This window comes from Phyllostomus hastatus, unplaced genomic scaffold, assembly GCF_019186645.2.
Source record: "Phyllostomus hastatus isolate PE091 unplaced genomic scaffold, TTU_PhHast_1.1 phas_contig_150, whole genome shotgun sequence".
NCBI classification, from domain to species: Eukaryota; Metazoa; Chordata; class Mammalia; order Chiroptera; family Phyllostomidae; genus Phyllostomus; species Phyllostomus hastatus.
Window position 1 is genome coordinate 33,762,366 of NW_025333611.1, and position 15,979 is coordinate 33,778,344.

At 38.9% G+C, this 15,979-nt stretch overlaps 1 protein-coding gene and 1 pseudogene across 1 annotated transcript in view; one reads left to right on the top strand and one right to left on the bottom strand.

Annotated features, from left to right (window-relative positions):
- The window catches only part of AFF4 (AF4/FMR2 family member 4), a 91,573-nt gene that overhangs the window by 58,597 nt on the left and 16,997 nt on the right, over positions 1-15,979 (top strand). Inside the window, exons 6-13 of the mRNA XM_045828871.1 lie at positions 3,839-3,875; positions 5,616-5,664; positions 7,589-7,643; positions 8,102-8,139; positions 8,259-8,421; positions 9,098-10,015; positions 13,418-13,506; positions 14,108-14,348. Coding sequence (XP_045684827.1) covers positions 3,839-3,875; positions 5,616-5,664; positions 7,589-7,643; positions 8,102-8,139; positions 8,259-8,421; positions 9,098-10,015; positions 13,418-13,506; positions 14,108-14,348 — 1,590 coding nt within the window. The remainder of the gene's footprint in view (positions 1-3,838; positions 3,876-5,615; positions 5,665-7,588; positions 7,644-8,101; positions 8,140-8,258; positions 8,422-9,097; positions 10,016-13,417; positions 13,507-14,107; positions 14,349-15,979) is intronic.
- LOC123812174 lies at positions 2,205-2,706 on the bottom strand (annotated as a pseudogene).

Consider the following 15,979-nt stretch of genomic DNA (forward strand, 5'->3'; position numbering starts at 1 on the left):
TGCAGGTTCGATTCCCAGCCAGGGTACATGCCTGGGTTGCAGGCCATAACCCCCAGCAACCGCACATTGATGTTTCTCTCTCTCTCTCTCTCTTTCTCCCTCCCTTCCCTCTCTAAAAATAAATAAAATCTTTTTAAAAATTAAAAAAAATTTCTTAGTGATGGGGAGTACATGGTCAAAAAAGCTTGAACCCCCTTTGTTTAAACTATAGTCATTTCCAGCTTGGACCGCTGTGGTAATCTCATTGATATCTTTACTTCATGCTAGTTTTTCCAAGCTATTCTCCGCTTAATAGCAGTTGTGATCTTCTCAACATGTGGTTGTCAGTTCTTTTGCTTAGTAAACTGCATATACACATACATCTTTAACATGGTCTATAAAGTCTAAAAGCCACATAATCTAGCTTCTCAGGGCTTGAGTCTCGTTTTTCACCCATCTTCTTCCTTCTGTCCTGTTTCCTCCCACAGACTGCATTGTTCCTGTTCTTTTTGGTCTTTCCACATGCTGTTCGTTCTACCCTGAACACTTACCTTTACTTTCCTTCCCCAGTGTGCTTCCCGCATATCCTTCAGATCTCAGTCTGAACAGTTAGTACTTGCTCAGGGAAGCCTTTGGTAGTCTTCCTGGCCAGATTCATGTTCATATTCATGTTCTGTTCTTTCTCACACACGGACATGCAATTATAAATTCTTATATAATACTGTTTGTATTTGCCCTTCCTTATACTTACCACAGTTGCCATTTTATATTTACTTGCATGAGCAGTTGCAAAGATAGTCATGAACATTATTCACATGGGTGTTAAGCTCCATGAGGACAAGGCCCTTGTTTTTGCTTATCAGTCCGTTCAGTCATTTATATGGGTGAATGTCATGCAGCAGAGTTCGTTTTATGCTTAGGGAAAGACAAAGAGGCATTGGAGGCTCTATGAAAATAGAAGAGTAATGATGTCACATACTTAAAGCTTGGGCTTTAGAAAGGTTAGCTAGAGGCTGCAGTTGAGTGAAGGAGAGACTGGAGTTAGATGGCCATTGTAGGTGAAGAAAGATAAGGACCTGAAGACTTTGCATGGAGAGGAGAATGTTGCATCTAGTAGATGTTTTGAAGACAGGATCCAGTAGCACTTGGTGACAGGCTACTGGAGTCAGAGGTTACTTAAAAGCTTGGGCTATTAATCCGTAGACCACTTATCAGGTAAATTAGCAATCCAAGGTGATGGAGGATTCTTTTCATTTTTAACACAATTCACAGGAGTGACCTCTTGCACACTGCTTTATTTATGGGTTTTAAGATAGCATTATTGAGATATAATTCACATACTATGCAGTTCACCTATTTGAAGTATACAGTTAAATGGTTTTGAATATATTTATAGACATGTGCAACCATCACTACAATTTTAGAACATTTCATCACCTCAAAAAGAAAGTCTCTATTCTTAAGCTATTATCCTCTTCTCTCTTGATGCCAGCCCTGTGCAACCACTAATCTACTCTGTCTCAGTAGATTTCCCCTTTCTTGCCATTTCATGTAAATGGAATCATACCATATACGGTCTTTTATGCCTGGATTCTTTCACTTAGCATGATGTTTTCAAGCTTCTTTCAAGTTGTAGCATGTATCAGTACTTCATTCCCTTTTTTTTGGCCAAATAGTATTTCTTTTTATAGATGTATATCATGATTTTTATACATTCATCAGCTGAAGGACCTCTGTGCTGTTTTGAGCTTTTGGTTATTATGAATAATATCACTGTGAATATTTGTGTACAAATTTTTGTGTGAATATGTTTCTATTTTGCTTGCTCATGTGATAACTCTTAATGTTTGGTCATTTGAGGAACTGCCAGAATGTTTTCCAAAGCAGCTAGCCTAGCCACACCGTTTTTACATTTCCATTGAGCTTTCAGTTTCTCTATATCCTTGGCAGCACTGCTTGTCTGGCTTCGTGATTCTAATCAACCTACTGTGTGTGAAGTAGCTGTCCCATTGAGGGTTTGCTTTGTATTTCCTCTGATGAGAAATGATGGCAAACATCTTTTCATATGCTTATCGGGCATTTGTATATCTTCCTTGGAAAAATACATATTCACATCCTTTGCCTATTTTTTATTGGGTATTTGTCTTTTTGGCTTTTGTTCTTTTTAAGTAAAATTTACTTTTTTTTCCAGAGAACTTTTCTTCAGTCTTTAAGAACTTAGCTCCCTACATAGGCTTTGGTGGAGGTTGTGGGGCAGCACCTGAAGGTCAAAGTCGGGGTGGGATATCTGGTCTTTCCGGGTTTCACAGGAATGATTCCCGACTACCTTTCTGTGAATGGCACAGCTCACACAATAATGTAGTTTCACATACAGCTTGGAAGCACATAGGTGTCAAAGACACTAGCTTTGGAAATGTGTGTAACAGCTCTGTTTTGAACGATGATTTTTTTTAAAGATTTTATTTATTTATTTTAGAGAGAGGGGAAAGGAAGGAGAGAAACAGATCAATTGCTTCTAGCAAGCTCCTGACCGGGAACCAAACCGGTGACCCTCCAGTCCACAGAACGGTGCTCAACCCACTGAGCCATACCCAGCCAGGGCTGAATGATGAACTTTTTAATGGCCTGGTCCTTGGACATACAGCGGGTGCAGTTGGTGCAACAAACAGGCTGTACATGGCTGCAGCCTCTTCTGGCACACCGGTTGTTTCTTCTTTTCTTGGTCATGTTGGTAGTGAGGACCTGAGAAAGTTGGGTTATTTGTAGTTTTATTATTAAGTGGTAAGAGCTCGTTATATATTGTAGGTGTCAGTTTCATCAGACACATGATTTGTAGATATTTTCTCCCTGTTTTATGGGTTATCTTTTCACTTTCTTGGTGGTGTCCTTAGAGGCACATAAGTTCTTAATTTTGGTGAATTCTCATGTTATCTGTTTATTTTGTGTTTTGTGCTTTTGGTGTCATGTGTAAGAATTCTTCCCCAAATCTAAGGTCATTAAGATTTGACATGACATTTTCTTCTAAGAGTTTTGTAGTTTTAGCTCTTAAATTTAGGTCTTGGATTCAGTTTAATTTTTTTGTATTGTCTGAAGTAAGCATCCTGCTTCATTCTTTTGCACAAGGCTGTTCAGTTGCCCCAGCACCATTTGCGGAAAAGACAGTTCTTTCCCCACTGGCTGGTCATGGCACCCTTGTTGAATGTCAGTTGACCACAGATGAGGATTTGTAACTTTTTTTTATTAGCAAAACTGTATTTGAGCTGTCACACTGTTTGTATTTCTCTTTCACGGATAATTATGTAATTAAAGGAAGATTATTTTTAAATAGGCATTTAGGGATGTTTGTGTAATTTTAGTAGTACATAGTGTACCACCGACATAACCTAGGAAAATGGGCATTTACACATGTGAATCAGCTATTTCGATTGTGACACTTGAGTTTGGAAACCCTGACTGGAGAGCAAACCCGCAACCTTTTGATGTACAGGATGACGCTCCAACCAACAGAGCCACCCATCCAGGGAGAGACCAAGAATCTTACATTTGTTCTTCTGTGCTCCGAATTAGGATATGTGTACCATGGATGCAACTGAAAAGAAAGGAGTGATAAAGAAAGACCATTAGGTCACTTTTTCTTTTTGTGTTAAGTTCTGGGAAAGTCCGTTGTTGACTACAAAATTTCTGAGGCTGATTAGATGGAATTATTAACTTCTTTTGTGTTTTTTTATGCATTCTTAGGAACTTGGCATAATCTTTCATTGAATTAGCTGGAATTGAATTATTTAATTTGAAGCCTTTTTTCACTAATGAAACCTTTTCACTTACTGTTACTGTATAATTTGTATCCCCTTTATCTTAGGAGTCTCAGCAGTCCAGCTTTGGCCCTGGAGAACAGAGTGAGTATTTCTTTTCCTCTTGGTTTTCTTGAGCAGTCATTTCTCATGGTCATATCATATATCGCTTTAACAATTTTTTGCATTGTCTTATCCCGGTTTTTATGATTTGATGATCAGTAAGGTTGAACTGAATCTTGATATGCTTTAAAAATGAAGAATTATAGAGAGCTCTCCAAATTATTGGAGAGCAAAGTTAATTACTTTTTAAATTTATTTATTTTTAAAGTGGGGGAAGGGAGAGAAAAAGGGAGAGAAGCATGGATGTGCGAGAGAAACACTGATTGTTGCCTCTCACATGGTCCCGACCCTTGACCAGGCTGCAACCCAGGCATGTGCCCTGACAGGGAATCAAACAAGCAACCTTTTGCTTTGTGGAATGTTACCCAACCCACTGAGCCAAAACGGTCAGGGTGAAAGTAACTACTTTTATTATTGAGTATTTGAACTACAAAGTTCTTGGATTCAGCTTGATTGTCATTTTATAAACCCAAGAGCCATTCTGTCTTTCCATCTCCTTCATGAAGACACTGGTTCTGTAGTAGCAAAACTCCATCCAGGTAAGAAGGGGTCACTGTAGCTTACAATGGCTCTTCTCTTCCTGTGTTTATATATTTACTCTTTGGGTATGGGAAGAAAGCCTGCTGTTAGCTACATAAACCCCCTCCACCTCCATTCCACCCTCTTGGCCTCTCAGAGAAACTTGTTTGAGGGGAAGATAGCCTTAGGGAATTCAAGCCCAGGGGTAAGGTGGGAACTAGAACAAATGTCTAGGCCTCACCGTATAGCTCTGCAGCAAAACATGCTCTCTTCACCAAGAGCGATGCCCTCTTAAGTAAGGTAAATTAATACTGATAATAAGCTATTTTGGGAGGTAAAAATACGAAACTTTTTGCTACTTAGTGTGTTACCTTGAGTGATCTTAAAGATGAAACTAGAAGATCCCTTTTATGTTAACAAATTTTATCTGTATATCTATTTCTTCTGTGTTAAAGCTGTTGTTACAGGCAAAAGGGACCTGACATTGTGAATATACAGAAAATAGGTAGCTATGGACTGGAGAGTTCAAAACTCTAAACTGGAGAGTTTAGATTGTCTTAAAATCTTTTAGGAATGCCTCATCCTTCCTTTTACCTGCTGACCTCTAGTCTTTCTCCCCAAAACTGACTATTGGCAAATGGGATCATAAGCTGCCCCTACTTGCTGTTACCTGTGTTGTTCACTTAATTTATTTTAGAGCTGTTTTCATACCAGTATAAAGCTCCAGCTTATTCTTTTTAGCATTAAAATTGTGTTATACTGAATGAAAGTACCATAATTCGTTTCAGTAGTCCCCTCTTGATGGACATTTGCTTCCAGATTTTGCCATTATAAACTATATATTATATAATAAACATCCATGCATGTGTTCATGTATTCCTCCAGATATATGTGTTAGATTAATTCCTTTTATTATAATTGGGTATGTGGATGTGTGCATTTAACAGTATTTCTAAGATAATATTACCAGATTGCCCTCCGAAAAAATCGCCTGAGTTTATAGTTCTGCTAACAGCACAGGAATGCGCAGGCCTATTTCTACCAGTATCTCACGTTATTGGCCTTTAAAGTGTTGCAGGTTTGATGGATGAAGAACTGTATTTCGTTTTTTTAATTTATATTTTCTTAAGGGTATATTGATATATATTTTACAGTCTAAATAACCCTACTTCAGTTGCTGATTCTGCATTCTTTTTATTCTAGAAAGATATAACCCTTCTTCTAAAACCTCAAATGGACATCAGTCTAAATCGTAAGTTTATTGATTAATAAGTTTAGTGTTTGTCTTTTTTGCTAAACATCTATATGTAGTATCTGTATATTTAGAACAACACTTAGAAATATGCACTTAATCTCTTAAGACAGGGCTAGGCACACTTTTATGTAAAGGGCCAGATGGGGAAGTGTTTAGGCTTTAGGGTCTAGATGGTCTCTGTCCACCTGTTCATCACTGCCATAGACCATGGCTGTCTGTGGCTGTGTTCCCTTGAGTCTTTCTTCACAAGTCAGTGGTGGTCTGGATTTTGTTGCGGGCCATAGTTTGCTTACCTTTGCTCTGAGATTACAGTTGTTTTCCCATCTCTCCAAGATGTGTGTTTGTAAGTTGTTTTTAATAAAGAAGACATTAAAAAAGACAGGATTCTTCTTCATAGGCCCTCTATTTAACCACTGAATATAGACTATTAAGGCAATGTAGTTTGTACTGTTACTAAGTTTCCCTACTTTTATTTTGTAATGCATCAAAATTCCATAGGGTAGTATATTAGGTGACAATAAATTCTAGATTAAAGAATAAACTCCTGAATTCTTGAGACCACAAGTCACCTCAGTGAGTAGAACAAAGTTCTGAAGAAACTGGCCAGAAATAGTGCCAGCTTTATGCCATAACCACAGTCTATACTGATAACCTCAGCCTCTTATATATGCATATAAGCCTGTCATATATGTGCATATCACTTTGGTTGCTGAGGGAAAAGCAGGCAGGGCCTTGAGTAGTTTGGTAAAAGCTTTGACATATTCACATGTCAAATTACAAGAGCTGAGGGAATTTAAAGTAAGCTACTTGCTTACAGGAAATCAGCCGTGGAGATGTGCTAAGCCCTTGTCCAAAAGGAAACTCTTGTTGTTTTCTATCCCACTTAGTTGAGCCAGCCTTAAAACACTTCTCATAAATCTGTAGTTACCTGGTTATACTTTATTTCTGTGTGAACTTTCATGTGATACTCTGAATTTGGGGTCAGATTTAGAAGATCATGTTAAACTTTGAAGAGAAAGTGTAAGTAGCTAGTAGAGTGAAAGATTTTCCTTCCACTGATTGGAGACTTATGAAATTTTAAGAAGAAAAGTAATAGAACTACTGATAATGAGAAATTAAAACTTTTTCTAGTTGTATTTCTCCCTAAACTTTGTATTAACTGTTCCTCTCCTATAAAAAGGCAAGAATGTTACTCATTCTTTAATTTTAATTTTGACTTTACAGCCTTAAGAAAAATATATCTTGGTGTTTTTTTAAAATTGTCTTGAATTTGATCAATAAGGATTTGGAATCTGGAGTTTGTTTTTAACACATACATTCTGCAGTATAACCAAGTTTTTTACCCATAATTCTTTCTTCCATACAGGGTGCTCATCTGTCATAGTGAGGTGTTTATGAACTAGAACTTTGATTTTATGTTCTGGTTTTCACATTTACTCAGTTGTGCAAACCTCTTCATGGAACATTGGCGACAGTGAAGGAGAATTGCTGATGCTTTCATTTTATCTTCCTCCCTTTTTTAGGAGTTATATCTCTCTAGTAAACTATTGGGTATGAGTACGATGATTTGTCTTAATAATGAATGGGTGTGTGTGTATGCAATTAGAGAAAAATTAGAGATAACAAAAGTGAGTGTAAAAGTTAATAGAAGGTGGCTTTTGTTTAATTAGAAAAGATAGATGAATATTTTACTTATGGAAAAGTTAGAGTTTCTGAAATTGTAAGTTACTTATTTCTGAGGTTTAACTCTGGATATGAACCAAACCAGACAGAATAAGACTCTGAATTTTTTCTTTGTTTTTCAGTTGAATCTTTGGCTACAACAGTGATTATTTCTAGAATTCTTAGAAGTTATTTAATACTCTGGTATGGCATAATAAACTGTTCCAAAACTAATAACTCTCTCTGCCTTTCCTGCTAGGATGTTAAAAGATGACCTAAAGCTGAGCAGCAGCGAGGACAGCGATGGGGAGCAGGTGGGTCCGCTCCTCCGTGGCTTCGCCAGCTTCCTGCAGTGTTCGTTCTCACTGGTTTTTAGTGAGAATTACAGTAAAAGGACATCTGCCATCCAGTTGTTTAAAACAAGTTAATGCCTGCTTGCCAACATTGGAATGTTGTCATTTTCTGGTCTACCTTTAAACCTCCGTTTTCTTTTTTACTTAAAAAAAATGGTTTTTCCTTAATACTTACGATGGATCAGAGCATGCTTATGAAGCATGAGATTGTTGACAAGAACTGTTCACAAAGCTTTTTATCATATCCTGGCAATTAGTTATTCTTTAGGTTGAAACAGTATGTTACAAGTGTTACTTAGTGTGGATGCGCCCACTAGAGAAACCAGTTTTTCTATGGAACACTCAGATAATTGTTCACATTAAGCATATAGAGTGCTTATTTATTAATTCATGGATTTCCTTTCTTGTTTTAATTTTAGGATTGTGATAAGACAATGCCCAGGAGTACACCAGGAAGGTAGGCATCATTTTATTTTGTAAAGTTGGTTGGCAGATTTGAATGTTTTCCTGTTGTCATTGTTTAAAAAAAAGAAAAGAAAAACCTTTTTGGTCGCTTATGTGTTTTATCTCTTCTAGTAACTCTGAACCTTCACACCATAATAGTGAAGGAGCAGATAACTCCAGGGATGATTCCAGCAGCCACAGCGGGTCTGAAAGCAGCTCTGGATCGGACTCAGAGAGTGAAAGCAGTTCCAGCGACAGCGAGGCCAATGAGCCCTCGCAGAGCGCGTCTCCGGAGGTGAGAGGGAGGCAGGGGCACCTTCCCTGGGCCCTCTTTCGGCCCCTGGTGATGGCCAAGTGAAACCTGATTCAGATATAAAAGGTGAAAGAAAGAAGGGTACATATTTTGACAAAATGAAAAATTGAACTGTATATCTTGGAGGGCACCTAGGTACTTTGGTTTCCTTGTTATTTAAACATAGTCAAGATTGGGAACTACATGAGGTCATATTTCAGGTCGTAAAAATACTGGATTTTTTTTTTGTTTGGGCCTTATTTTATATTTTAATGTGGTAATTCATATTGTGTAAGTTCAAATCTGCAAGTTCAGATTTTACTGTGGCTAAAAAGAGTCTTATGATATAATTTTACTGTAGGTTGATAAAATATTAAAATCTCTATTGGTACCTATATTGTTTGTTTGCTTTCTGGATACTCTATGGTATTTCAAATTTTGCCTTTGAAAATAGATTGCTGAGAGGAATGTTTACTATTTAAAGGCCATGTATGACATTAAGCTTATTTTCTCATTCAACTGATTAGACCTAATAGTCAATGTTCAGCCTTTGGCCTTGGTTTAGGCAGAACTATGAAAAACAAGTTCCACTAGGCATTGTGCTCTTCCTCTTCCTGAGACTATAAAGGAGGGAGAGAACGCCACAATACTAATGAAAGCATACTTCTCTGTCTTTCAGCCTGAACCACCACCAACAAACAAATGGCAACTTGACAATTGGTTAAATAAGGTGAACCCACACAAAGTGTCACCAGCTTCTTCTGTGGACAGTAACATCCCATCATCCCAAGGCTATAAAAAGGAAGGCCGAGAGCAGGGTGCTGGGAACAGCTACACTGATCCAGGTGGACCGAAAGAAACGAGTTCTGCTACCCCCGGCCGGGACTCCAAAACTGTCCAAAAGGGATCAGAAGGTGGGCGTGGGAGGCAGAAGTCTCCTGCACAGAGTGACAGTACAACACAGAGAAGAACTGTAGGCAAAAAACAACCCAAAAAGGCCGAGAAGGCAGCTGCTGAAGAGCCCCGGGGAGGTTTGAAGATAGAAAGTGAAACCCCCGTAGACATGGCCACCAGCATGCCCTCCAGCAGACACAAGGCCGCCACCAAAGGCTCGCGGAAACCCAACATAAAAAAGGAGTCCAAATCCTCCCCTCGCCCTTCAGCAGAGAAAAAGAAATACAAGTCAACCAGTAAATCTTCCCAGAAATCAAGGGAAATCATAGAAACAGATACCTCATCCTCAGACTCGGATGAAAGCGAGAGCCTTCCTCCTTCCTCACAAACTCCTAAGTACCCCGAGAGTAACAGGACTCCCGTTAAGCCCTCCTCAGTGGAGGAAGAAGATAGCTTTTTCCGGCAACGAATGTTCTCTCCTATGGAAGAGAAGGAACTTCTCTCACCCCTTAGTGAGCCTGATGACAGGTACCCACTTATTGTGAAGATTGACCTGAATCTCTTGACTAGAATACCAGGAAAGCCTTACAAAGAAACAGAGCCACCCAAAGGGGAAAAAAAAAATGTGCCTGAGAAGCACACAAGAGAGGCTCAGAAACAAGCCTCAGAAAAAGTTCCCAACAAAGGCAAGAGGAAACATAAGGTTTGTAAAAGGTTTTGTTGTTATTTTCATTTTTAAACATCAAAATCTAAAATGCGGTGGAAGTCTCAGCCAAGAGTAACTAGTTGAGTCATGGCTATGAGGGAAGCAGAGGGTGAGCCCAAGGCCCAGCTGAGGCTGCAGACAGAACAGTCTCCCAGGACCCCTGTGCCTCTCCCTGGCGCCTTTCATAGAGCAGCTTAGCTTCTCGTTGGGTCACAAGTGAGCCAGTGCCTCTGTTCAGAGTGCATGCTGGCCAGTGTGGAGGTGAGAGGAAAGCAGAGATTGCAAACGGGCCTTCACAGCATTCTTCAAATTTTGGTTTGAAACGTCTTTAGTTGGGATATGTACTCTCTAGGTTGTCATACTTCTCTTATACTCAGACCAAGTCACATTTTGTAAATGACTAATTCCAGCTAAAACATGGACTCACGGATTTTGGCAGGTCCTGAAGAACTTCCTTAAGTACCAGTCCGCTGTCCGTAACTGTACCCCACGTCTTTGCCCCTTCAGATGCCCAAATCTGCAAGTTCAGAAATAAAAACATGTGCCGACATATAGGTAGCTCTCATCTCTAAGTACTTCCCTAATAATTTGGGTTTAGAAATGCAGCTTGGTGTATATATTTGTCAGCTTTTTTTAGACCCAGGAAATGTGAAAACTCACAGATGTTTATGATTGGAGGGTAGTAGACATAATGGAAAGAGCTGAACTACTTCTATATTTAGATAGAGATTGTTTGAGAAAAACAGCTTCATCTTTTCATGCCTAGGGAGGAATTTGTATTTTATTTATTTTTAAAATTACTTTCAAGATTTTATTTTTAGAGAGTGGGGGGGGAGGGAGAAAGAGAGGGAGAGAAACATCCATGTGTGTGAGAGAAACATCAATCAGTTGCCTCTCATACACGCCCCCGAGTGGGGACCTGGCCCGCAACCCAGGCATGTGCCGTGACTCGGGGTTGAACCAGTGACCTTTTGCTTTGTGAACTGATCTGATGCCCAATGAACTGAGCCACACCGGTCAGGGCTAGTGAGGAATTTTCAGAGCAAAGTGAATTTTAATAATCTGTTTTAAAGAATAGTGTAATTTCTTGATACATAGATGTGAACATAAGTATAAAAGACTGGAAGTATGAGAAGGTGAACAGACAGGTACCCCAGGTGGTCTTGGAGTAAAATCCCAGTCACAGTTGACCTTAAGAATGTCACACAGTAGGACAGGAAGAATACAGCATTTTCTTAACACGAAGCAAGCTAGAGGTTTTTCCTCTCTTGAAAGAGTACTGTGTGCAGACGATGAGGTCTGTTTGGACAAACTAGAATAATACTTGTCTCTCCTTATTTACTTATTTTTTGTTGAAGATATTTTAAATTTTTAATTTCTGGGAAACTGAAGCTTACTGTGTCAGTGCTTTGGGGAACGCGTTCCCATCACTGTGATGTAGGGATGCTTAATTCAACTAGTAAGCTGTTTCTGGCTGCTGGCCCCTGTAGCCCCCAACCTCTGATTGTTGAGCCTGATTATGGGACTTCATTTGTAGAATTACATGAAGTAAGAGCTTGTGTATGATAGGCTCTGCTCTTCAGAAAACTAAGATATGGGATAAAAAGATGGTCCTTTTGTGCTTAACAAGTGTTACATGTTCTTTATCAGATTTTCAAATGTTTACAATATAATTGAGCAAATGAAGGTCCTTTTTACTCTTTGGTTTAAAAAGATATTACCTATAAGAAAACATCCCCTTCCTCTAAAGTCGTGTCTCATGTCTCCTCTCCTCCCTCCATCTCACTGGTGTGTATTCCTCCCAGGTTTTCTGTATCAATGCTTGTGAGTCAGATTTTGATTTTACAAAATATGTAACAGCAGGAAACTTGGTGATGGTTTTTGAGATTGGTGGCTTTGGTAAAATTAAGTTTTGGGCAATTCCTAAAGATAAAGCAGATGACAATGACAGGAGACCCAGCCAAGGGGTAATGAGGGATGTAGATGTCCTTTTTCTCATATTTTTGTGTGTTCATCTTTAATCATTTGTGTAAGGCAGTGATTTTCAACCATTTTCATCTCATGGCACACGTAAACTAATTACAGAAACTCTGCAGCACACCAAAAATATGTTGTTTTATTTTTTATTTTGCTGCTCTGACAAAAATAGGTATAATTTTGTATCATTCACACTGAATGGCTATTGTTGTGTTGACTATTGTCATTCTTTTATTTGATAATCTCGGGGAAAAGAGGTCAGTGCCTCTGACTAAAGAGTCAGGTGTTGCGTGTTTTAAAAATTCTTGCAGTCCCGTACCCTGATGTTTAATGCAAATATCAAATAGGAAAACTTAGATTCACCCAGAAAAGTAGCATTGGCAATTATAGATGTGCCCATAGGTTTTGTTTTAACAAAAAAAAGTTTTTCAGAAATCATTAGGCTTGGCTTATAATAAAAAAGATGGACAGTAGCGAGTGTCAGAGATGTGGAGGATTTGGAATTTCCAAACTGCTCAGGGGAATGTAAAATGTAGCAGCTTTGGAACAGTTCAGCAGTTCCTCAGAAAGTTACAGTGTTACCTTTTGTCCCAGGTCTTACACTCCTAAGTGTGTATTGACCCAAGAGAAATGAAAACACATCTGCACAAAAACTTGTACTTGAATGGTCTTATCTGTAGTATTCCTATTCGCTTAAAGGTAGAGAACAGCCTAAATGGCCATCAGCTGTTGAGTGGATAAATAAAACGTGGTCTATCCATATAGTGGGGTATATTCAGCTGTAAAAGGAAGTGAAGTACTGATAAATGCCACAACATGCACGAACCCTAGAAATGTGCTAAGTGAAGGGAGCCAGACACAAAACACCACCCATATTATATGCTTCCATTTGTATGAAATGTCTACCATAGGTGAATCCATAAGGACAGAATGTGTGGATTGGTAATTGCTGGTGTTTGGGGGTGGAAACAATGGGGGGTGACTGCAGATGGGCACAGGGTGTCTTTTTGTGACGACGAAAGTATTCTAAAATTGGTTGTGGTGATGGTTGTGTAGTTTCTCGTGAATACACTAAGAGCCATTGAGCTGTTCACTTTGGAAGAGTGAATTTTATGGTGTGTGAATTATATCTTAATTACAGTTTCGTCTCCCTCTCCCTGAAATCATTGGTCTGAAAAGATGCCATCTAAAAGATACAGGAAATTTGTTCTAATATTTGGGTTCTGTTTATCTAAAATAGGAGATTACTGAGCCTTAATACCTAACTCACTGAACATTGGTTAGATGAATTCTTTTCCATCACATTTGTCTTCTTGCTGAAGTTTATCAAGGATAAACTATTTGCAGGTGCCTAGTTCTGGAAACTAAAATCAGATAAATAAAATTCAAACCTAGCAGCTCTGTTTTCTGGTTTTTATCTAGAATGAAGAGGATAACCGAGCCAATGAGAGCAAGAAACCCAAAACAGAGGACAAGAACTCTGCAGGCCACAAGCCGTCCAGCAACAGAGAGTACGTCTCTAAAGCATGTTACATGCATGTTAATGCATGTATGCCCTTTGCTATCGGGTACTTTCTAACATGCTCTTAGGATGTCTTTTAACGTGTGTGTGTCGTATACATATATACACATACATATACCAAATAGTGGGAGCTTTTGCTTTTAGCTAATAGGGATGGAAAGCATTTAAGGTTCAGTCTTCCTCTGCTCTTTTTTTAGTGGACTAGGGGTAAGTATAGGATACAAATTAAAGGAGGGCTTTACCACCCTCTGGCTAGGTGACAAGCTTATCTGTAACTTTCAGAAGACTGATTGGTAATTTGTGAGCACTAATACCTTCCTTTACCATTCATCTTTTTGTTCAGTTAGTTGAGCAGCATTTATTGAATACTTGTTGCATGGCAGGCCAGAGGTTAGGCACCATGGGGGGAGAAAAGCCAGACAAGATGCATGCTCTCATGAAATTTGCAGCTTTGTTTTGCAGAAATCATGTGTCCTAGTAATCTTACAGGGGAAAACAAATTTGTGTGGAGATCAGTCAGAGAGAAATGGGTGGACTCAGTCACCCCTCTGACTGTGTGGAGAAACGAGGCCATTCCTTTGGTTTGGCAGGTCAGCTAAGCAGAGTGTGTCGAAAGAAAAGGATTTGCTGCCTTCCCCTGCTGGGCCTGTTCCTTCAAAAGATCCAAAAACAGAGCATGGCTCTCGGAAGAGGACTATTAGTCAGTCTTCTTCCTTAAAGTCAAGTAACAACAGCAACAAGGAGAACAGTGGCAGCAGCAGAAACAGTTCGTCTGCATCAAAGCAGAAGAAAACCGAAGGGAAGACTTCCGGAAGCTCTAAGGAGGCCAAGGTAAGGCGCTGGGGGCCTGGGTCTTTCGAAAAGCAACTCATTGCCATGTGACTTCTCTAAGGTAACACTGTGCTTTGAAAATTTTGTAAACATTTCATTAAATTTATAGGCCTGTGCATTTTTACTCTCAAAATGTCATGTTCTTGATAATAAACTTCTGCAGTGATCTGGGACCATGAAAGCAGCAAGTTGGCTGGCCACATGCCTAGTTGGAAAAGTTGGTTACGGGTAAACAGTTGATTGTGATCTAATAATACATAGCTCCAGTTGCTTCTCTGTGGTTTGAAATTGGATTGAGAATTTTTAAAATTGGATTTTATAAGCAAGTTATATTGCATAAAGTGACAAAGCAACCATTTGGCTTTGATTCATGAAGAAAAATTTCTTTTCATTTAGTTACCTGGTTAACTCAGCTAACACTGGAATCATTCCTAGAGTGTGATCAGATGTTGGGGAATATTCTTACGTATGTGGATGGAAATGAGTGCAGCCTTGAACAACCTTCTTTGAACTGTCACCCTCAGTTTAATTTACCAGGTTATTTTCATTGCTTTCTAAACTGTTCTGAACCAGGAGCAAACTCTCTGACAAAGTGAAGAAAATACCTAGATTTTATAGAATATAATTCACTGGATTATAATTTGTAACTTAAGTGAGCAAAGGTTTGAGAGTTGAAAAATTAGACTGTTTTAGGCAGTGAGTTGTGCTTATTAAATGTGGTGATTAAGTCTTTAAATTGAGGTAATTTGAATTGTGAATGTCTCAAACAGAGACACACAGAGAACTCTTTCTGCAGCTGGGCACTCATCTGCAGGAGTTCGGAGAGGTGGGCCTGGTGGCCCCCAGGGGCCCGAGTGGCTGTCGGCTTCCCTCACTGCTGCAGATCTGCACTGCCTGCTCGCTGGCTCTTCTCCGTTTCCCTCCTTTAACTCTAGGAATTGGAGGCCTGTGTGCTTATTTCTTGAAATCTAGGATCTTTTTTTCCTTTTTAAGCACTCATTGAATAAACTCACCGCTCATCTGGCTTCTGTTATTTTGTAGATAAAACTCATTGCCTATTCTCTTCCTGATTGGTTTGTTAGCAGGGATTTGTATCTTACTTGTTTTGTATTTTATCCAGTGTTGAACGTAATGAGTAATCAGGAAATATTTGTTGAAACAGATGTAGTTATTTGGTACTCTGTTATCAACAAACTAAAATAGAGACCCTGATCACTTTAATTTCAAGAGCTTATGGCACTTACCGCTTATTAAAAGTGTTACTGTTAGTCTCGGCAATTTCAAATTTAAATAATTATATATGGGTTTATTAAAGAAAAATGTTCTTTTCTTATTTTTCTTATTGATTAAAGAGAGAGAGGAAGGAAGAGAGAGATCAGTTTGTTGTTCCAATTATTCATGCATTTGCTGGTCTATTCCTCCTGTATGTGCCTCGACCTGGGATCGAACCCACCATGTTAGTGCATCAGGACAGTGCTCTAACCAACTGAACTACCCAGCCAGAGCTAAAGAAAAATCTTTAATTTAGTTAGAGAATATGCTATTTTTTATATCAACTAATAAGGCACACCAAAATTACATATAATTTTTATTTTTTCTAGATACTTGATAATATTTTCAAGTTTATGAAA